The 23,497-nt window shown below is 37.8% G+C and overlaps 2 protein-coding genes across 9 annotated transcripts in view; both read right to left on the reverse strand.

Annotated features, from left to right (window-relative positions):
- The window catches only part of plcd3a (phospholipase C, delta 3a), a 43,423-nt gene extending 27,891 nt beyond the window's left edge, over window positions 1-15,532 (reverse strand). For both annotated transcript variants that reach the window (XM_053514613.1, XM_053514612.1), the window contains exon 1: window positions 15,070-15,532. In XM_053514613.1, coding sequence (XP_053370588.1) covers window positions 15,070-15,154 — 85 coding nt within the window. In that variant the 5' untranslated portion in view covers window positions 15,155-15,532. The remainder of the gene's footprint in view (window positions 1-15,069) is intronic.
- Window positions 15,533-20,586: 5,054 nt separating this feature from the next.
- The window catches only part of arhgap23a (Rho GTPase activating protein 23a), an 88,361-nt gene continuing 85,450 nt past the window's right edge, over window positions 20,587-23,497 (reverse strand). For all 7 annotated transcript variants that reach the window (XM_053514378.1, XM_053514377.1, XM_053514374.1 and 4 more), the window contains 2 exons: window positions 22,622-22,653; window positions 20,587-22,188 (listed from right to left, as the gene is read on the reverse strand). In XM_053514378.1, coding sequence (XP_053370353.1) covers window positions 20,752-22,188; window positions 22,622-22,653 — 1,469 coding nt within the window. In that variant the 3' untranslated portion in view covers window positions 20,587-20,751. The remainder of the gene's footprint in view (window positions 22,189-22,621; window positions 22,654-23,497) is intronic.

A 23,497-nucleotide genomic window follows, 5' to 3' on the forward strand; every position in this document is an offset into this window, starting at 1 on the left:
AAAACAAATGCTTGATGAGCTCATTTGTAAAAGTAACAGCAGCCAATGACAAATTAACTTCATGAAGTTTGGAATTGGTTTAATACTGACTGTTATTATTAGGGCAAAAAAAAAAGGTCTAAAAATCTGCATCAGTATCAGATTGCGATTAATGTATTTTATAATTTCCTCCACTGACGTGTTATATTTTGAGTATGATGCATTATATTGACTGCTTCACAGACACTGAACACTCGTAACAACTTAAAATGCTTCAAAAACATTGTTTAAAACAATTGTTTAAAACATGCTTTTTTTAAATAATTGTAATCTACAGTGGAACCTTGAATTACGAGCATAATTCGTTCCGGAAGTGGGCTCATATTTTAAAACACTCATAAACCAATCGAATTTTTCTATTAGAAATAATTAAAACTTAAATTATTCTTAACCTTCATATACATTTATAGTTTGATTCCATTCTTATTTAATTGTTTGTTTGTTATCTCTTTCTTTCTTTCTTTCTTTCTTTTCTTTATTCTTTTTTTTTGCATGCAGAACTAAAAAAACTTCCAGCTCTATATTATTATTATTATTATTATTATTATTATTTTTCTTCTTTTTTTAGATGCCTGGTGTCTAGCCTTTCTTATACATGTAAAGCTGGCTTGGAGTTAGGGAGGGGTGGGGTGGGTGCTATAGGGTTTATAAGGGGGTCATAAAATCTACAGTATATAACAACATTACATGTTTACCCTGTTATATCCCTGTTTAAAATCAATAAAAATATTGTTGAATAAATTATTCGTGCCACAGCTCAAAAAAATAAATACATAAAAACAAAACAAATTAACCTGCACTTTACCTTAAAAAAAATAAATAAATCCAGACACATAAGTCTTTCCGTTTGTGGGCGCAGGCACTGTGTATGTGTGTGTATGAATTGCAAGAGAGAGAAAAAACGTTGGCTCAGTTGTGATCACGTGACGCTTGGCGTCAAAACAAGACGCGCATTCGTGATACATGATACTCGGTACTCGTAAACCAAGACTTGTTCGTTTTCCAAGTCAAAATGTATAAAAAAAATCTTTGCTCGTCTTGCGGACCGCAAGTTTGTGTGTTTTTTTTTTTTAATATAATATGCAGTTTTTTTTTACAGGAGTAAAGAAGTCTGTATCCAGACCCTCCATGCATAGTAAATTGCAAATGACAATACTACACGCAAAAACACACACACTCTTTACGCCCTATCCTAACAGTAAATGTGCGTTTATGGGGTGCTGTGTCAGTAATTAGTGCTCTTCCCAACACTGACTCACACTTTTTTACCGCAGTATTAACAGTTGGGTTTTGGTGTAAACATTTTTAAATGTCAAACTTTTGCAAAAACAGACACACACACAAGGAGCATTAATAATAAAAAATATAAATCAGTGTAAATAATTAAAAAAAATAAGGGGTGGCTCAAGATAATTGCACAATACTGTATAACTTTTGTAGTGTGGGTTGCTATTACCACCGCTGTAACAAAAGAAAAATTGACCACCTGGCTATGCTTCACGGGTCCTGACCTCTTTGTGAACCCCTGATTTGAGACATAAAGTTTGGTTTTTATTTAAATATATAAATAATCAAAATCAAAAATCAATAGTTAAGTAAACTAGATTTTCAAGATGTTGAAAGAAATTCAGAGGAAAAAAGCAGTAAAACACCCCAAAAATCTGTCTTTGTCTCTGGGACAATAGTTAAAGGTCATTCCCAATGGGATAGAAAGAAATTTAGACAAATCCTTGCTGAGCATCTGGTGGATTCATCTGGCACCGAAGTGAAAGCACAACAGCTTTACCTTTCTTGCCGCTACGAAGTTAAGAAATAATTTTCTGCAGAAAGCCCAAGCAGTTATTTCAGTCTACTTAAAGCCGTTAAGTATGGCATGACAGTCTGTAGCAGAAACTGTTTATGGAGTGATAAGCCCTAGTGTGAGGTTTTTGGTTCATACAGTAATTGCACCAGTACATCAGAGAATGAACTGGACAGATGATGAAACTCTGTGATGGGGTAAATGATTTCGCTCAATGCTCGATTTAAAGAAAGAGGAACAGATGTTAATTCATCATGCTGTACCTCTCGTAAAACAACTACTGTACAGTAGGTGGTCAAAAAGGAGCACGGGGTTAGCACAATAATGACTCCCAAAACACACTGCAAATGCAATTAAGATCTGGTGTAGAAGTCGGTTTGGAGATTAAACAACAGCAGAATTAAATCAGCCATTTCTGACCACTGACATAAACAAAACAAATGCTTGATGAGCTCATTTGTAAAAGTAACAGCAGCCAATGACAAATTAACTTCATGAAGTTTGGAATTGGTTTAATACTGACTGTTATTATTAGGGAAAAAAAAAAAGGTCTAAAAATCTGCATCAGTATCAGATTGCGATTAATGTATTTTATAATTTCCTCCACTGACGTGTTATATTGTGAGTATGATGCATTATATTGACTGCTTCACAGACACTGAACACTCGTAACAACTTAAAATGCTTCAAAAACATTGTTTAAAACAATTGTTTAAAACATGCTTTTTTTAAATAATTGTAATCTACAGTGGAACCTTGAATTACGAGCATAATTCGTTCCGGAAGTGGGCTCATATTTTAAAACACTCATAAACCAATCGAATTTTTCTATTAGAAATAATTAAAACTTAAATTATTCTTAACCTTCATATACATTTATAGTTTGATTCCATTCTTATTTAATTGTTTGTTTGTTTTCTCTTTCTTTCTTTCTTTCTTTCTTTCTTTTCTTTATTCTTTTTTTTTTGCATGCAGAACTAAAAAAACTTCCAGCTCTATATTATTATTATTATTATTATTATTATTTTTCTTCTTTTTTTAGATGCCTGGTGTCTAGCCTTTCTTATACATGTAAAGCTGGCTTGGAGTTAGGGAGGGGTGGGGTGGGTGCTATAGGGTTTATAAGGGGGTCATAAAATCTACAGTATATAACAACATTACATGTTTACCCTGTTATATCCCTGTTTAAAATCAATAAAAATATTGTTGAATAAATTATTCGTGCCACAGCTCAAAAAAATAAATACATAAAAACAAAACAAATTAACCTGCACTTTACCTTAAAAAAAAAAATAAATAAATAAATCCAGACACATAAGTCTTTCCGTTTGTGGGCGCAGGCACTGTGTATGTGTGTGTATGAATTGCAAGAGAGAGAAAAAACGTTGGCTCAGTTGTGATCACGTGACGCTTGGCGTCAAAACAAGACGCGCATTCGTGATACATGATAGTCGGTACTCGTAAACCAAGACTTGTTCGTTTTCCAAGTCAAAATGTATAAAAAAAATCTTTGCTCGTCTTGCGGACCGCAAGTTTGTGTGTTTTTTTTTTTTAATATAATATGCAGTTTTTTTTTTACAGGAGTAAAGAAGTCTGTATCCAGACCCTCCATGCATAGTAAATTGCAAATGACAATACTACACGCAAAAACACACACACTCTTTACGCCCTATCCTAACAGTAAATGTGCGTTTATGGGGTGCTGTGTCAGTAATTAGTGCTCTTCCCAACACTGACTCACACTTTTTTACCGCAGTATTAACAGTTGGGTTTTGGTGTAAACATTTTTAAATGTCAAACTTTTGCAAAAACAGACACACACACAAGGAGCATTAATAATAAAAAATATAAATCAGTGTAAATAATAAAAAAAAATAAGGGGTGGCTCAAGATAATTGCACAATACTGTATAACTTTTGTAGTGTGGGTTGCTATTACCACCGCTGTAACAAAAGAAAAATTGACCACCTGGCTATGCTTCACGGGTCCTGACCTCTTTGTGAACCCCTGATTTGAGACATAAAGTTTGGTTTTTATTTAAATATATAAATAATCAAAATCAAAAATCAATAGTTAAGTAAACTAGATTTTCAAGATGTTGAAAGAAATCCAGAGGAAAAAAGCAGTAAAACACCCCAAAAATCTGTCTTTGTCTCTGGGACAATAGTTAAAGGTCATTCCCAATGGGATAGAAAGAAATTTAGACAAATCCTTGCTGAGCATCTGGTGGATTCATCTGGCACCGAAGTGAAAGCACAACAGCTTTACCTTTCTTGCCGCTACGAAGTTAAGAAATAATTTTCTGCAGAAAGCCCAAGCAGTTATTTCAGTCTACTTAAAGCCGTTAAGTATGGCATGACAGTCTGTAGCAGAAACTGTTTATGGAGTGATAAGCCCTAGTGTGAGGTTTTTGGTTCATACAGTAATTGCACCAGTACATCAGAGAATGAACTGGACAGATGATGAAACTCTGTGATGGGGTAAATGATTTCGCTCAATGCTCGATTTAAAGAAAGAGGAACAGATGTTAATTCATCATGCTGTACCTCTCGTAAAACAACTACTGTACAGTAGGTGGTCAAAAAGGAGCACGGGGTTAGCACAATAATGACTCCCAAAACACACTGCAAATGCAATTAAGATCTGGTGTAGAAGTCGGTTTGGAGATTAAACAACAGCAGAATTAAATCAGCCATTTCTGACCACTGACATAAACAAAACAAATGCTTGATGAGCTCATTTGTAAAAGTAACAGCAGCCAATGACAAATTAACTTCATGAAGTTTGGAATTGGTTTAATACTGACTGTTATTATTAGGGCAAAAAAAAAAGGTTTAAAAATCTGCATCAGTATCAGATTGCGATTAATGTATTTTATAATTTCCTCCACTGACGTGTTATATTGTGAGTATGATGCATTATATTGACTGCTTCACAGACACTGAACACTCGTAACAACTTAAAATGCTTCAAACAACAAGATATATTACCACCCTATTACTCTGTTATTAAAAAATATTGAGTAAAATATATAATCCAATGCATTTTACATAAACTGAAGCCTGATATACATTAAATCAACAAAATATATTGCCTTCAAAAATAATTGATTCGTAACCATTATGTGTTGTATAGTGGAAATTGGGTTTATTCAAGTAAAGACTATTTAAATTCTGTCTTTATTAATGGGCATCTATTATTTACTTGGGTCTCCAGTAAACTTGCACAAAAAAGAAAGCAAAAATACTTTTCTTTCTTTTTCCTATGTTTTTTATTGGCCAGTGCTTAAACAGGCCAATTGGATTTTCCTCTAATGTGACCTCATATAAGGGAAACTGAAATAACAGGTGCTTAAGGTGCAAAAAAGTTCCTTATCTGAGAGGTATTTCAGCTGTGAGACCTGTGTTATCTTGGGACCTTTAAGAGCTGTATAAGCAACTAACATGACTGAGTGGCAGAAACTGTTATAATGCTTAACCATTAGTGAATATGTTGGCTGTACAGTATATGGCTATAAAAGAATAAATCAAATAGCGGTCCTTTTAAGTAGTATTACCCAGCATGTATTTCGAAAAATTAGAAGCATATTCCCCTGTCCTATCTGCTTTAAATATATTTTGTCAGCAATAGGGCTAAGACTTCTGCATGGTACAGTTTTTAAGTGCATTAGGACAAATTTCAAACTCGTTTGCAGTAAAGATTATATATCGGTATCTTCTTTCAAGAGCTAATAAAAGTAGTGATTTACAGATAAAAAGCTTTGTCTTTTCTTGTCTTGTTAGCTCAAAAAAGAGGTGAAAAATAGTGAGAGAGAAAAAAAATGTTGGCCCTTTTCACATATTCCGCTGCTTTATAGGAGAGCAGTCTGTCTTTTTGTCCTGCCCTACTGGAGACAGAAACAGAGACAGCTGAATGGAGCAAGCAGAAATCAGTGCCTTTTGGTTATTTAGTGCAGATGTAGAAAGCAGCTCCTCAGGCACTTTGTGCTGAAGGTCAGCGCATATAAACACATCTCTCCCTGATTGTCCATAAAAACGCAGCAGGGTTGAGAGCGCGGGGAAAGCTTGAGGATTAAGGACTAGTGCACGGTGGGCGAACGAGTATGAAGCTGCTTTAGAAAGAGGGAGATTTGCGTTAAACAAGAAGAGAAAGCCAGACAGTTAAAGCAATACTGCATTGTTTTTTGCATCGTGTTTGCATCCTGAAACTTGCACGGAAACCGCTTAAAGGAAATCGAACGGCATCAATAAAAAGTTACGCGAAACACGTTGATCAAACTTATTTGTTAATGAATCAACTGCCCTTATAGGTACAGTGTCCTTTGACTCAAGAGATTGTTCATTTCTCATTTTCTCCGTTCTGTTATAAAATTCTCATCTATAGTATTTACACATACATCACAACTGCAATGTATAAAAAGTATTAAAAAAAACAAATGCTTGGACTATTTCCGTCAAAAAGAGTGCGAGAAATGAAAAACAATACACATTGAGGACCTAATCTCTCGCAGTTCTGCTGAAAAACAGCCAACGGTGTTTCAGAGAAAGAATCCGTCACCGCAGCAACCGAAGAATGAACCCAGACCCGTGATAAAGTTCCCCTGACATCTAGGCCAGCGCATACTGTAGGTTTACCATATGAGCTTGTGTGTTTGTAGTGGTTGTTACTTAGGGATGCATTGTCACGCTTTTCCAAGAAGGCACCTTGGCTAGCTAGCTAATAATCTAAAAAAGTGCAAAATGAAAGTGAGAAAGACCCCCACAACACAGCAACCACAGAACAGGCCACTGATAATGTTTCCTTGATATCTAGGCCACCGCATGTGTCTAGTGTAAGCGCTTGTGTGTTCGTGTGCATGGTTATGAGGTCATCACCTGGCATGCCTTGTCACTGATTGGATAAATGATGACGATGGAAAGACAGAGAGTGAGAGAGAGGAAGAGTGAGAGAGAGAGAGAGAAAAGACAGAGACAGTTAGTGCCCTAGCCAGGAGCCTCTCATGGCTTCACCAGAGCAACTGCCATACTGAGTGAAATCATGCAGGCAACACAGATCTAAGGTCATGACAGGATCTTTATTCCTTTTTTAGTCTGTGGATGCTCTCGCTTTCTTACTCTCTCTCTCTCTCCATACTTGAAACATCATATTTTAGCACATGCATATTACATCACACTTCTGAAAAGAGCAGCTTACATAATCACTAAAGTGCCATGTGCCACATGCACAATTTTTGACACCCCAAAGAAAATAAAAGTTTTCAACCTAATGGGTGCCACCTTGAATCCTAATGCAATTTTAATACAACTAAGAAAAGTATGTGTTTTTTTTGTTTTTGTTTTTTGTTTAACCATATCAGAACAGTGAATCTGGTTTCTATTCCAAAGTTGGAAAAAGGAACAAAAACTTCTAATTATATCAATAAATATGCCGAAGATTTGAACAGATGGATGTTATTACTTTTTTCAATACGTTCCACAGCCTCAACGGGTCAACTGTTCTTTTTTTTGCACCCTCAGAGTATTCCCAGGATGCAAAAAGTTTGTGCACCCTTATCATTCTCCTTATATAACTCCTTATAGAAGAGAAGGGGGCTGGTGTTGCCTGTGTGTGAAGCCTGGGGGAAGCTGCAAAGGCTAATCAGGACAGGCAGGGCATTGTGTTAGCTTTTTCCCCTGCTTTCTGAGACCCAATAAAATATTCAACAGAACTCGCTCATGGGATATACAGTGAGAGCAGATTGTTGTTGTAATAGTTTCTACGATAGTTCTTTCTGCTCAGATGGTTAGAGCTGATAAACAGGATAAAATAATGATAATAATAATAATAGTAACAAAATAATAATAATAATAGTAATAGCAATAATAACAATAATAAAACATTAAATTTGTGGTTAGGACTTTTCTGCTTAATTTACGTGCTTTAAGTCCCCTACATACGAACATTTCAGTTACAAACATAATGATACGAATATGTGTTTGCCCATGTTCAATCCTGGAAGTTAGATCACATGTCCGGCATACATGTCCTGTGTGCATCCCAGGACGTCTGAAAGCAGCGCCAATGAAGCTGGTACTGCTAAGAAGTGGTAAGCAATAACAATGAAGACAAAAGTAAAAATAATTGAGAGAATGGAGCAAGGTGAGAAGATGGCAGACATTGCATGTTCATTTAACATGAATCGTTCAACCGTCGGCACGATTTTAAACAACAAAGACAAAATCATGCAACATCCTAGTGCACACTGCGTATAGTCAATTGTGTTTGTATCCTAGTACCTAGACAGTGTTTGTTGGACTTACTAACAAATTAGACTTACGACCGAGCTCTCGGTGCAGAACTCGCTCATATGTAATGTACTAAAAAAAAATAGCATTTAATATATTAATATTAACACTAACATTAAAATTCCAGATAAACACAAAATTAAAAACAGTGAATCGAATAACCAGAAGAGAACACTACTCCTTCCAAAAACAGCACAAACAGCTTGGCAGAATCGATGACCGCTCATTAAAGAAGGATCTGTTTGTGACTGTCTACTCTAAAATTATGAATTTAACCATCTGTTCCCTTCACCTTCATGTGTCTCATTTGCTTCCGTGCCATCGTTCTTCTGGAAAGCAAACCAGCTAATTAATTCTAAAAATAAGGACAACTCCAACCCATTCGGACACGGCCGTGGAAATGTGTGGTGTTTCCTGTTTTGTTGTCTGTTTGTTATGTTGATAAAAACAGAAAATTCTGCATATAAATTACATACTATTTAGCGTCTAATCTACTTCCACACAACAAGGGTTCTCCAACTAAATGCAGATAAAGTATAATATGTATCTAGTTAGCCCCTTAAGGAACATGGAAGGAAAATTTTAAAAAGTGACATTATAAACATGACAAAATGTATTTATATATATATATATATATATATATATATATATATATATATATATATATATATATATTTTTTTTTTTTTTTCGATGTATTTTTTTCTCCTATGTCTCTATTTGGACTTTGTGTGTACCACATTCCTTACATTGAGGCTATGAGGTAATTAATGGGGAAAAATACACCAAATTGTTTATAATTGCAAATAATTCAAGGCAAGAAACTAATTTTTCCTATTACCTTTAATCCCCAACTAACCTCTCTTATTCCCTTATTTTAAAAAAAAAAAAGAAACTAAGTTTCCTTTTTTTTTTTTTTTAGGTTAAAAGTTACAGTTTTACACCTGTTTTTTTTACAGCACTGACGCCGGAGGCTCCTTTCAAACATGCAGAGTGAATTTCTGAAGTCATTATTTTACCTGTATAAGCCTGTGCAAAAATTTTGTGTCACTCATTATTTCATTTCTATTAAGTTTAATCAAATTCTAAATACATTAAAAATAATGTTTAATTCTGACAGGATGCAAAATCCAAAAAAAAAAAGGCTTATGTAACAAGCTCAGCATCAACCTCATTTCCCCTCTCGTCTGTTCCAACCACTCAGCATTCAGAATTATTTATTCAACAAAAAAACATTCCTCTGAACCTGGTCAGGCACAGGGACTGGACTGAAAATGAGAGCCAAAAATGTCTTTCAGGATGTCTGGAGGAGTAATTCTCAGGACTACATTAAAAAGTCTGGCTCTTTGGAAATGAGGAAAAAAGGAGAGGGTCAAGACTTTTGCCTAGCATATACTTTATGTACGGCATACTATATAATTCGATTTGTTTAAGTAGAGCCGTGCACATTCCTGTAAAGTCTATACTTTTACTGTAGAAACTATACCCATAATAACGGCATTGACCTTGCAGGTGAAACTACTTTCACTACAGCTGTTAGAAAAAAAACTAATCATCATCTTTGGACAAATAATATTTGAGAAATGCAATGTGTATAATGTATAATTCATATTAACTTTCTTGTTAACTTTTTATTAGGTTCAACATTTATAAATATTAAATATAATGCACTTTTCAATCCCAGACTGTATAATATGAATGCATTACAATGTACATTGTGTATTGTTTTTCATGTGGTGAATATACACTGTTGAGAATAAATATATACAACCTTTATCATCTGTGTGATTATTTTGGCAGTCTTGCTATCCCAAACCTTTCCTTTGGAACAAATACAGCTATTTTTTTATTCAATTATGTGATATTTTAGTTATTTAGATAGACTGTGGTGTCATTTATCTTACTATACCGTGCTCGGATATAACTGGATCAGTAGGTGTATATAAGCGATCCATTCAAAGTTGTATTCAAAGCTGACGACTTAAAATAGCCTTAGCCAAACAGATGACTACAGATACCTGAGAAAAGCAATCTGCACTGAGGTGTGTGCTAAATAGGAGCTTATCTCAATTGTCTAGGCAACCCATTCGGAAATAATCCTGTGTATTGTTTCTGCCTTTGTAGTTGCCAGGTTTCTCCTAAACAGAACTCTCTCTAAGCTGTACTTTGAAAATAAGAACTGATTATCAAGGGTTAGGAATGTAAATATGGTTAATAATACACTTTCTGGCCAAAAAAAAAAAATTGCACACTCGATCATCTTTAGCTTTGATTACAGCACAAAATGTGGTTGCCGGTTCATGTGTGAAAATGATTACTCTTTCAGGATTAGAGTCCTGAAATATGTCTTTCCATCATGGAAAAAAAAACCCTACTGTATATTGATGTGATAACCTGGTCATTCAGTACATTCAGGTCGTCAGCTGACTTCATTGTATTGCCACATAACGTCGCTGAGTCTAGACCTGCCCAAATGAAGCAACCCCTGATCATAACCCTCCCTCCAGAGGATTGTACAGTGGTCACTATGCATGATGGGTGGATGCTCTTTCCATCTTACACTGACACGCCCATCACTCTGAAATGGGGCGATCTGGATTCATCACACCACAGGACCTTTTTCCGTTGCTCGAAAAACCAATGTTATACTCCCTAGCAAACTCAAGTATTTTTTTCTGATTAGTCTCCCTAACCAGTGGTTTACTCATGACCAGTTGAGGTCACTTATAGTTCAGCACTATCAGTCAAGGTTTTCATAATGGGTTGGAGGAATGTTATCCGTTCCAATATTTTGACCTTTCTAAAACGGCAACTTTTTGACCAGGCAGTGTAATTATGCCCAGTAATTTTTTTATATCTGAATCGTTGCTATCCTTGCAAAGTCTTTGTTTTAAATTGGGTAGAAATTAAGGACTAAATGGGCCGACTATATATTATGTACCCGCACAAGAACACTGTAGTCTCACTGCATTGATAATCTGGTTTGTGTATCCTCTTCTGATGATGTATTTTGATGGTAAAAGCACATTGTGATGAATCACTGCCACTTTAATGTGAAGTGCCATGACAGCAAAAGATAGCGTGCATTTAAATAAAATGCTGGGGCTACTATGACACATTAAACTCCAGTTGGTTTTAAAAGGACCTTCCTGGGTCGAGCTCCATAGAGTGGCAAGTGAGTGGTGCGGAGGGATCAGAGGAGAATTTTGTCATCAACATGGGGTGTAAGGGGTCTCTGAGTCATTGAGCAAAGGCTTATCCTAGTGGGAGGCTGAGGAGGTTAGAGCGGATGTGTGTGTGTGTGTGTGTGTGTGTGTGTGTGTGTGTGAGAGAGAGAGAGAGAGAGAGAGAGAGAGAGGTCAAAGGCAAAAATATGTGAGAGTAAATAAGCTATAAAATGAAATGAGAAAAGGAGGGCGGAAAGTAGGTTTGTGAGGGTGTGAGGGTCACACATATGTGATTGCACGCACACACATAAACACAGAGAGGAAGATCCAAATATTGTGACATTAGCTGAAACAAAGCCACAGCCCACACACACTCAGAGCCATTGTAAAGAAAGGCAAAAATAAAAGCCTACACTAAAGGCTTACTGTAAAAGCAAAGGTTTACAGCTGTAAAACATATCTATATAAATAAAAGAAAGGTTTTGTCTGTACATTGGTCAGAACTTGCTCTTTAAATGAAATTATTGTGTTTCATATATCAGAGGACCCAAAACCAGTCTCCGAAAATGTTCTGTCTGTATGTCTGTCCAGCCAGATTTTGTCACCAGATCACACAAGACTGTCTGGACAGGATTTAATGGAACTTTGGCAGTACTTTGGTGGTTGCGTGAAATTAAACCTTCACCATAAATGAAATCAAAATGTTGAGTAGAAGTGAATTTATTAGCAGTTTTTTCTTGCCACATCACAGAAGCAATTTTGTAAGGTTTCTTGGTAAATAATGGAGACGGTGAGCTTTGTGCGCTGTAATCTCTGTAATATCAGGAAGACAAATGAAATCACCCTACCTGTTGTGTTATCTGTAGTATAACAGTCACATAAAATCCAGACTGAGTCAAAATCAAAAGGAGCTCACTATCGGGTAAGTAAGCGTTGTATTGTTAGCGTGTCGATATCTTATCAAAACCACACATAATACTCATAATGGTATCTTTACAATATTCAGGTTTGCACAGTAAAGGGCAGATTACGCCTATTTAAACATATCGCATACAACCATGTAATAAATGTCCCACTTTAAGCAAAATATTGGGTGTGAATTCATACATCCATGGTAGCTGTGTTTTACTGGTTAAGGTCATGAGATCAAATCCAAACATCTCCAAGCTCTCTTGATCAAATCCCTTCACCTGCTTGGTCTAATCCTGTCTTAATTGCAAGTTGCTACGGACAAAACCATTAGCCAAATATGCTATTTATATAAATACATACTATTAATATTTATCCTTAAGATTGACCTCGAATAGAATCAAAACCAGTTTAAATTAATATTACCTTTTTCAAAAGCAAGCTTTTGTAATTTGTCTCATATATACACTATATGTCAATATATATAAACTAGAAACCTTTAATCCTTTGAAATAATGCATATATATCCATAGGGAAATGCTAAAAATCTATTTTTATTCACCAAGTTGTGTTTGCTAAGTAGCTAGGAGGTTAAAATTCTGTCAATATGGATCGCTGCATTGATTTAAAAGGCAATGACCGAAAAGAATCAAGACAACCATTCAAAACTGATTATTAGCAAAGAATTAGAATTAGTAACACAATTATAATCTATTATAACTAATAAATTATTGATTTTGAATAATGAATTAGTAAAGAAAAAAACAGACAATACTATATAATGCACATTTTAAAGATGCTTTCGACTTATATTTAAAAGCATGCAATCATTTTTTCACAGCTGAATGTATAATCGATGATTAACATATTATGATTCTATTAATTAGCATTAACATCAGCATGATCATTGCTCAAACTTGTGCATATGAACTGATTGACTTTATAAATCAAGGGTGTGGATCGTAACCTTATAAACCAAACTTGTGAATCGTTGCCTAATAAAACGAACTTGTGAATCGTTGCGTTATGACTTGAACTTGTCAACTGCAACCCTATGAATGTATTATGTGAATCATTACATTGTAAATCAAACTTTTGAATTGTTGCCTAATAAATCAAACTTTCTAAATTGCGGCCTAATATATCGAACCTGGTAATCTTGGCCTTATGAGTCAAACTTGTCAACTACTACCCCGATCGTGTGGATCCTCACCTTATAAATCAAACTTGTGCATGTGAACTGTTACTTTATAAATCGAGCGTGATAATCCTTACCTTATGAATCGGGCATTTGAACTGTTACTTTATAAATCGGGCATGTGGATCGTTACCTTATGAACCAAACTTGTGCTGTTAGTTTATAAACTGAGTGTGAGGATCCTTACCTTATAAATCTAAAGATCTGGATTAAGTATCTAGAATTAAACGTGTGCATGTGAACTAATACTTTATAAATCGAGCATGTGAATCGTTACCTTATGAATCCCACTCGGGAATCGTGGCTTTATACATCTAACTTGTGATTCACAAACTGATGAATGAAACTTGGGAATCGCTGCCTTATAAATCGAATCGTAGCGAAGATCGAAGCCTTAATGACAAGTCTCCCAACATGTGGGGTATGTAAAAAAAAATCATTTCCCATACCCCACAAATTATTTGACAAATTATTTTATAGTAATTTTAATCTTAATCAACCATGGCAGTTCATCAGGTCTGGGAACAATTGAGACAGCATGGTCAATATTACAAATTTGCCTTAAAGTCCAGAATTCTAAATGTTGCATTTCTTTTGCAGTTTTTTAAACTTTGCATTAAAATTCTTCAATTATTTTATAAAGAGGAAAAAAAACTGTTTTTTTTTAAAGTAGATATAACGTACCGTGTTAAGTTCTGAATTATTATACATGACATCAGTGCAGGAGTTCGGTATCACATCGTAGCAGATTCTGTGCTATCGTCAAAGATCGAAGCCTTAATTACACAGACTTCGAATTAACACCTATGAAGAATACTACCATACTCATTAGTAATACTACCATACTCATCAGGAATGCTACCATGCCCATCAGGAATACTACTATACTCATTAGTAATACTACCATACTCATCAGGAATACTACCACACTCATTGGTAATACTACCATACTCATCAAGAATACTACCATACTCATCAGGAATACTACCATACTCATCAGGAATGATATCATGCCCATCAGAAATACTACCATACTCATTAGTAATACTACCATACTCATTAAGAATACTTCCACACTCATCAGTAATACTACCATACTCATCAGTACTACTACCATACTCATCAAGAATATTACCATACTCATCAGGAATACTACCATACTTATTAGTAATACTACCATACTTATTAGTAATACTACCATACCCATCAGTAATACTACCATACCCATCAGGAATACTACCATACTCATCAGTAATACTACCATACTCATCAGAAATACTACCACACTCATTAGTAATACTACCATACTCATCAGGAATACTACCACACTCATTAGTAATACTACCATACTCATCAGGAATACTACCATACTCATCAGGAATACTACCATACTCATTAGTAATACTACCATACTCATCAAGAATACTACCACACTCATTAGTAATACTACCATACTCATCAGGAATACTACCATACTCATCAGGAATACTACCATACCCATCAGGAGTATTATCCAGGAGTAAACCATATGAATTAACATCAATATTCATGCTATATACAGTGTAGTATGCGCGTATGCCTGTCAGAGCGTAGTCATGGCGACCGGTTCTGCGATGACGTCTTGTTTAGTATGGATGTATCCGAAATGTTTTCTCTTTAACTTTTCTCCTTACCGAGTCTCCTCAGCGGGTCAGCGATCTTCGGCTCGCCGGCTTTGGGCGGCTCGTTCTGAGTTCTCGCTTCTTTCTTCCTCCACATGGTTCTCCTGCTGCTCAAACTGCCTCTGTCGTGGCTTTACAACAAGTTCACTGCCACAACTGTTTTCCAAAAGTACACACACCAACACTCACACACACACACCAACACACACGCTGCAAATCCCTGCGACCTGGGTGGAGTTGCCAGATCGAAGAAATTCCTCCAGAAACTGCTCCAATCCCTCGTCGACTGCACTGTGATCCAGATTCAGCTTAGAAGCAAAGTTTGCACTGTTGCAAAGTAATATCTCTGATCTTTTTTTTATTTTTTAAGCGTTTAAACGCCCAATGTCCCTTAACATATAAACACAGACTTTAATCTAGTTTAAGTAATAAAAGTAATGACGTCCAGGTATGACGGAACAGAGCAGGCACACTCCTGTTAAAGTGTTACGGTCTGACCCGAAGACCCCCAGCGCCTGACTGCAGTTTCTAAAATCGCTCCGAAACCTGAGCTCAATGTACAGGTTGCCAGATTGTGTTGTAATCCACTTGTTTAGTCTTTCTTTCTAGGTTTATTCATCTTGAGGAACCTGTTCATCCTGATCAATGTCATGCTGACTCAAGAAACCATCCAGGAAAAATGTACCTAATGTGGGGATACTCACCTGTCAAAGGCAGGGGACCACACACACACACACACACACACATTGATAAACTCTTTCACACTTTATCTTGATTAGTCCAAAGAACAGTGATCTTGAAGTAAAAGCATGGTTGTTATTATTATAAAGAAAGAGAAAAAAGTAAATAAATAAATAAAAAATTCTTACAAATATTAAAAACTGTAATAATTAAGAAGATTGCTCTGACAATACACCCAGGTCTCGCATTACCTACTGTATGTATCTAATCAAACATTTATTCCTGTATATATAAGCATTAGGTTTTTTAGGATAATTGTGTCTATATAGCGGCACCTTGACATAATGGTTAGCAGTTAAGCCTTGCACCTCCAGGGTCCAGGTTTGATTCCCGCCTCGGGTCTGTGTGCATGGAGTTTGCACCCGTGTTTGGTGGGTTTCCCTCTGTACACAGGGTAAAGCGGTATAGATGATGAGTGAGTGAGTGAATTATGTATATGTCATATCATTCATTAATTCACAGGGTGCCAATCCATCACTAATTAGCTTAATCTGCATGTCTGCGGAAGGAACCCCACCAAGCATGGGGAGAACATGCAAACTCCATGCACATGCATCAGACCTGGGACGGGAATCAAACCCAGACCATAGAGATGCAGAGGAAAAGGGCTAACCACTAAGCCCCCATGCAACCTGGGATATTATCCATTTGTTTTATTTAGTTCTGTGCTTTTATCATTTATTAGCCTAGTTATTTCCGTACTCACATATTTATTTTTGTATTACAGACTGCACAGCTCTCGAGCTTGGGTTATTATGTGTATATGTGGAGGTTTTTTTTTTTGGTTCTCCAGTTTTCTCATCCCTCCCAAAAACATACTTTCTACTGTAAATTGTCTCCCGACGTAAACACTTTTGCACATTGTGACCGGCATCAAATTCAAAGGCAGTTCTTGCCTTGTGTCGACTGTTCCTGGGACAGGGTCCAATCTGGCAACCCAACTCCAGAAAAGGACCTCCAACAGAGCTGTGAAAATCACAACAGTATGTCTTGAGAGTCTACGCTCTGAGACTGTCAGCTTATTTTACTGTATGATTTTTTTTTCCTTCTGCACAGACACATTTGAACCATGCTTAATTAAATAACTAAAAAACACGCACAATTTGTAAATGTACTAATTTTTAGCTACATACACAAGGCCTTGGAGAGCACTGTGGCTTGTGGTTATCACTGTTGCCTTGGTACTCCAAGGTTGAGGGTTCGAGTCCCAACTTGGGAGTTTGCATGTTCTCTTGGTGAGTTTTCTTCGGGTGCTCCGGTTTCCTCCCACAGCTTAAAGACAAGCAGATTAGGTTAATTGGCATTCCCAAATTGTCAAAAGCTTAATGGGATAGGTCCTAGGCCCCTGTGACCCCGTATACAGGATAAAGCGGTATAGACAATGAGTGAGTGAGACACAAGGACTTTTGTTTGAGTTTAATTAGATGGAGTTTAGAAGAACACACAGGTTTTTTTTTTTTCAAGGACTATATAAAATATTCATATTTTGTAAAACTGCACGTGCCTTTTGTTGATTTAGGAGAGTGGAGAAAGAAAGATAAACCAGCAGCACATTATTTTTCTTGCAGCGCCCCCTGCTGGTGATCTGAAGAATCACAATCCATTAGTTGTGTTTAGAAATGAGATTTCCTTTATAATTGCTTTTTTGATAGAAAAGAGCTGGATAACGTTCAGTAATTTCTTTACACCTTTAAAAAACTGATTTATCCTTATTACTGTGGATCCAGAGCCTGTCTGTGAGCAAGGGTACACCTGTTTATGTACCTGCCATTATGTTTTTTTTTAAGAGGTAGAAGGAAACCGGAGTTCCCAGAGGATCCCCATATAGACACAGAGACAGTTCCCTTAAACCCAGTAAAGTCTCACACTTTAATATTTTCTTGAACCTTCAACTTTGATTGCAGCATGCATTTGCAGTTGCATTGTTTCAACAATCTGATGCAACATCAGAGCATGCATGTCTGTCCAGAGTTGCACAATTTTTTTTGGTTGGACAAGATCTCCATAGCGTTTTCTCCAGCACATCCCAGACCGCAGCTTGGTTCTATACCTTTGAGTCATTTGTAAAGATGATCTTCTTTCTACTTCTTTAAAACATTTAAGTGATCTTTGACCAAGTTACATTTTTTCTCCTGATCACATTTCTCCTGCAGAGCTGACAGTTCTTCACTACAATCCTATGTTTCGATAATGTTGTGGGCAGATCGTGTGTATATACTGTATACTGTTGGAACAAAAAAAATTATGAATTTGTCTATGCCATCAGAGAAGAAAATAATATTTGCGCCTTCTGAAACATCTTTGCCATGAGCTTATGCACAGGTTATGTCTTCTGTCATGGTTGTTGTAAGATATGAGAAACTAATCACTTCATCGGTTAGGGTGAAATAACTTGCTACCAGCTAAAACACATTAACCATTGCAGTAATGGAAGGGTCTAATCCCTTAAGGCTGTTAAGTATATTAGCTTAGTTAAATCCAGGTACACAGGCAGTATGTGTGTGTGAGCACCTAATATAGGTTCCTGGGTTGTGCATGAAAATAGAAAGCTTTTAGAGAAACGCTGGCATTTTCTCCAGCTCACTCAGTAAAACCTTCCGCTGGTTTACTTATAAAACTGCTCAAATCTGTATCTAACATTACTGATTATTTTCAAGCAAAGAGTTTTCACACCAAATATTGATTGTTTATTTATTACTCAGTAATGGCATCTAATATATTTGAACAATAAAAGATTATAACCGGAGAGTTCAAGTCAAACCGGGACTTTGACTGTGCAGAATAACAGAACACAGTTATGAAAGTAAAAACTTTAATTATTTCCTTATATCCATATATACACTAATGCACTTATCCCCGCGTTTCAATAGTGCTTGGATATCATCAAGGTAGAAAGTTTTCTCAGTACACTGGAGCCTGCCTGCTTCATGTCTGAAACGCTGGCCTTCTAGGAACTCCTTTACTGGCCCAAACAAGTGAACTGACTCCCAGCCGAGCTCCTGTAATGTGCAAGTGGTGCAATTGGTGTCGGTGAATGATTGTGTGTACAGTTTAAAAGTTTGCACAATTTAAATATTTAAATGTGACTAAGAGTCTCATCATCGTACTGTGCTTGAAGTCATCTGTAAATGTCACTCATTTTTTATGCCTTACACCATTCTCAAGAAATTTCATCACAAATCTTTGTTTGACTTGAACACACCTTGTAAATATGCACCAAAGAGAAATCGAATTAAATAAATGAAGTCAACACGACAGCGCACTGCAATGCCCAGCAATAAGGAATTTATTATAGCACGTGACAGGCCATCGGACAGACACTCTTCTGCAGGTTAAAGTTCTTTTCTTTGCATTGAGGTGAATGGAGTTCTGCATAGTACTGGTAAGTCACAGAGAAAAGGCCATTTATGAGGAAATAAACAACAGTCTATCGGAGGTTTAGTTCTGTTTTTGTTTTGTTTAAAACAAATAACACCCCAAACAAAAGTACTTATTATATTCATACAAAATATATAATATATATTTTATATATACTGTATACAAAACAAAAAGAAACAATAAAGAAACCGTTTCAAGTAAAATCTTAAAAGAAATGATCGTGCACCTATGTGCACCTTTGTAAACCATATAAAAAACAAAACAATTAAAAACAAATAGGATATTATATGCATATTTACAAGATTAACTTAGCAAGGCTTTGTACAAATGTTACAAAATAGCTGAACGCACATACACACTATACACAGACATTTTCAGACGCACAAACAAACACGGATGAAGAAATGCTTAGAACGACTAGACAAGTGTGTACCTGTGTGCGTGTCGTGAACACCCCACAATTCGGCTTGTGGCTTCTTAAAGTAATCATGAAAATGACATGAGTGAAGATGAGTTTTATCAAACGTGACGTCGGCAAACACTGCCTCGCTAATACTGCATTAATATTTTTGCTGAAGTCTGTAGATGAGTGGATGAATGAATGTGAAAAGTTCGTGTACCCTTTACAATTGTCCCAGGATCAATGTGATGAGGCAGCATCGTCATGGTAACAAGAACAAGAAAAGGTAAAAGAGGGTGAATTTTTTTTTATTTGCATTCCCTCCGTAGGTTGGACACAGTGAGAGAATGAGGGCACATCTTGAGGGAGCGCACAGTGAAGCACCGGAACACACAATGACCCCTGTGTGAAAGTGTGGCAAGAACCCTGGCAGTTCTTTCAGATGTTACTAAGAGACCCGCTGCTTTCTGGCCCTGTTGTAACACTGTGTTGAAAGAGCATTGAAAGGGCTGAAGAAGAGAGAATAAAAACTTTGGCAATGGTTAAAAGAAGCACTGTGCCATGCGAGCTGAGGAGCTAGCAATGAGAATCACACAGTAAGCAAACCCGTTCATTGATACCCCTTTTCCACCAACTACGTGCTGGCGCTGATTCACCAGTGGGTATAGAATCTAAAAAAAAAAAAAAAATGCTGTGGTTCCTCCACTAGAATACTTTATTTATTACTAAAAATGCGTACTTTTATTCCTTTGGGTTGGATTGGCTTGGATTGTCATCAGGACATGACCATATATGCATGCATATAGCATGCATTTTGCTGCTATAATTTAGCGGTTGGACTAGGAAACACCTATTTCACCAAAAATTACATGTAACAAAATAGCGGCTGCATTGCTAAAGCTAATGCAGAGCAAACCTGCTTATAAAAAGTTAGACAATCGTACTATGTCGCTAAAGATAAACTGTCTTGAGTGCGATCCCGGTCTATGTCTGAAACTCGGCTGGGTGTCCCTGTGCTCTAAACGAGATAAAATGTATAAATTTACACCAGTGGAAATTGGTTGGTTATTAATAAAAAGGTTCAAAAGAAGCACCGTGTTAATGGAAAATGGGGTATAAGTGTGAAAAATCCACACCGCATCCTATAGAATCCAATTACTCTAATTCAAATGCTGTTACAAGCATTCGTGAAACTGGGAGGAGGTAGGCGGGGCCTGGAGTGGTGAAGAGTCATCAGGGGCGGAGTGCTGGGGAACAGGGTTGGGTTTATCCCCGGGACGTCGGATTAAGACGAAAGGTTTGGGGGGTGGGGCCGGGGGCTTGTTGTTGTTGTTAACGGAAGAGGAGATTTGAACGCTTTTATGGGAGGAGTCAGAAGGTGAGACCACCACTGTGTGTCTCCTCCAGGCCCGCCTCTTCCGCCGTGTCTCTGGAGAGAGAGGTTTCCTCAACCCCACTGAACGGATGTCCTCTGCTGAACCGAGCAGACGTGCACGCACCTGCTCTGCCAGTGATGGCTGACTTGTGGAGCCGGAGGTGGAGACTCCCAGTTCAGGGGGTGGAGCTAACAGGTGACCACTGGACGAGGTCAGTTTGGGTGAGTGAGAAGATGAGGATTCCGGAAGACTGGTTCTCGTTCGGCCTTTGTTGGACTGTTGTTCCTCCTCGGTAGGTGGAGCACTACAGACTTCTAAAGGATCCAGTGAACGAGCTTTGGCCTTTTCCAATTTTGAGCGCCGGCGTGCTAAAGTGTCGCACTGAATGAGGCGATGGGAGTTGAAGGAGGGTCGGTTTTGCAGGCGTTGGGAGGCAATGGAGGAGGAGGTGGAGGGGGTGGAGGAGCGTCCTGCACTTTCAGTTCCTCTTTCTGAAGGCTCGGGGGTGGGGCGTTTCAGAGGAACGAGAGGAGGAACTGGACCGGCAGTGGGAGCAAGAGAAGGAGTTGGTGCAGGGGCTTTGTTGTGTGTGTACAGGAAGCTGCGTGGTGCAGTCGGTTCAGGTGAGGTGTGCGTATTTGATGGAGGGGGAGTGCGTTTTTCAGGACGTTCCTGCGTGAGGGAGCGTGAGGCAAAGCCACTTTCGTTGTCCGTTTCGCTCACCAGCTCGCTCTGCTCATCGTCGGCGTCGTCACCCCGCCCTTCGGACGCTAAACTCCGCCCCAGCGTGGAGAGTGTAGAGTAACCCGAGACAATGGACCGTGCATCGTCCCCTCTCCAACTGCGACCTTTCGTCTCTGACCTCTGGTCCTCTTCCTCGCTAAGAATCACCGAGTGCGCTTCCTCCTCGCAAGGCGATTCAGGTTTGTCCTTGTTTTGCAAGACAGTCCTTTCTACGTTCTCTTCGTCATCTTCTTCCTCTTCCTCATCTTCATCCTCTTCTGCCTCTGCGCGCGGAGCCACGTCACATTCACCCCGATCAGTGTCCTTTGCCCCGCACTCTACTTCCACAGTGAGATCGGCTCTGATTGGCTCCAGTTCCGAGTCGTCGTCAGTGCTGCTGCCCAGGAGGCGATTGACAGGTCGTTTTCTGCGTCTTCGGGTCACAGCAGACATGATGGCCAACGTCGTCAAGAAGTCCTTGGCTGTGAGGTCACGTTTTGACCCTCCAGAGCCCTAAACAATGACAGAAGTCTGGAGGTTAGGGTTAAGGTAGTATTTAAAGTCATAAAAAGGGTCAGAAGAGAAACATAGTGTATTACAGCCTATGACATCCAGTGAACAATACAGTGAATCTAAAAGCAGTTTGGCCTAAATGGGAACTGAAAGACTTCTTTATTAATTTATTTTTATAATAACCCTTGGATGTCAAATGTCGAATATCCAACATATCTCAAATACTATTAATAAAGAAATGTAAAAGTTATCACCTTCTGTGCTCATCTTAATACTTAATACTTTAATAAAACTTCCCCAAGTGTGCTTGCAGTACCGTTTTTCTACCAGAGGGGTCTCCAAATCCTTAAATTCGCAAATGCTATGTACAGTATATGGCTTAAAAAAACAAACAATACAAGCATTTGAACTGCAACTCTTAGTCAATCCTTACCTTTGATTTTGCTGAATCACTGTTGGTTGAGTCTAAAGTCACAATAGAATAGAAAAAGAGAAAAAGGAGAGAAATAGGCCAAGATGAATAAATATATGGACATGTTTCTAAGAAATGAGAGGCACAGAGGCAAGACACCAAATATCACTGGCCAGTTTGGATGCCAAATTTGTGAGGAAGAATCTGTGGCCTTAAGTCATTTTTTAACAACAGTATCATGTCTTTGTCTCGACTCTGTGACTGCCATTGAATTTGAAGAAACCCAACAAGAGACAATGTTCACACAAGATTCAGACCAAGCAACATGTGCAGGACAAATGGTTATTGATTGTCTAGTGATGCTCGAATGTGAACAGGGTCTCCACATCTACAGCGTTAAAGAGGAACCGTACACACTGTTGACATCACGTCACATACTGATGACATCGACCCATCAAAGAAGCCATGTAGAAGGTGAGAGCAGGAAGGGGCAGAGAGGCAGGGAGAATGATTTCAAAGGCAGCAGGGGAAACAATGCATGGACATAAGTCACATACCCACACAGTCACATTCTGAATCTCTCTCTCTCTCTTACACACACACACACACACACACACACACACACACACACAAATGTTCAAGCATTCCCTTAATTGCACAGCTAGGCACACACACGCGCGTTCAAACAGTCGCTCAATCGCACAGCATGGCGCGTACACACACACACACACACACACACTCACACACATACACACAGGGTATGCCAGACGAAACCCATCCTACCGCAGTGGCTGCTCCACCGGCTCAGCTATGAGAAGGACGCAGAAATGTACACAAAGAGAAAGTGGAAGAGGAATACAAAAAGAGAAGATGAAAATAAAGAAAATGGAAAAGTGC

The sequence above is a fragment of the Clarias gariepinus genome, chromosome 16 (genome assembly GCF_024256425.1).
Source record: "Clarias gariepinus isolate MV-2021 ecotype Netherlands chromosome 16, CGAR_prim_01v2, whole genome shotgun sequence".
In the NCBI taxonomy this organism is placed as follows: Eukaryota; Metazoa; Chordata; class Actinopteri; order Siluriformes; family Clariidae; genus Clarias; species Clarias gariepinus.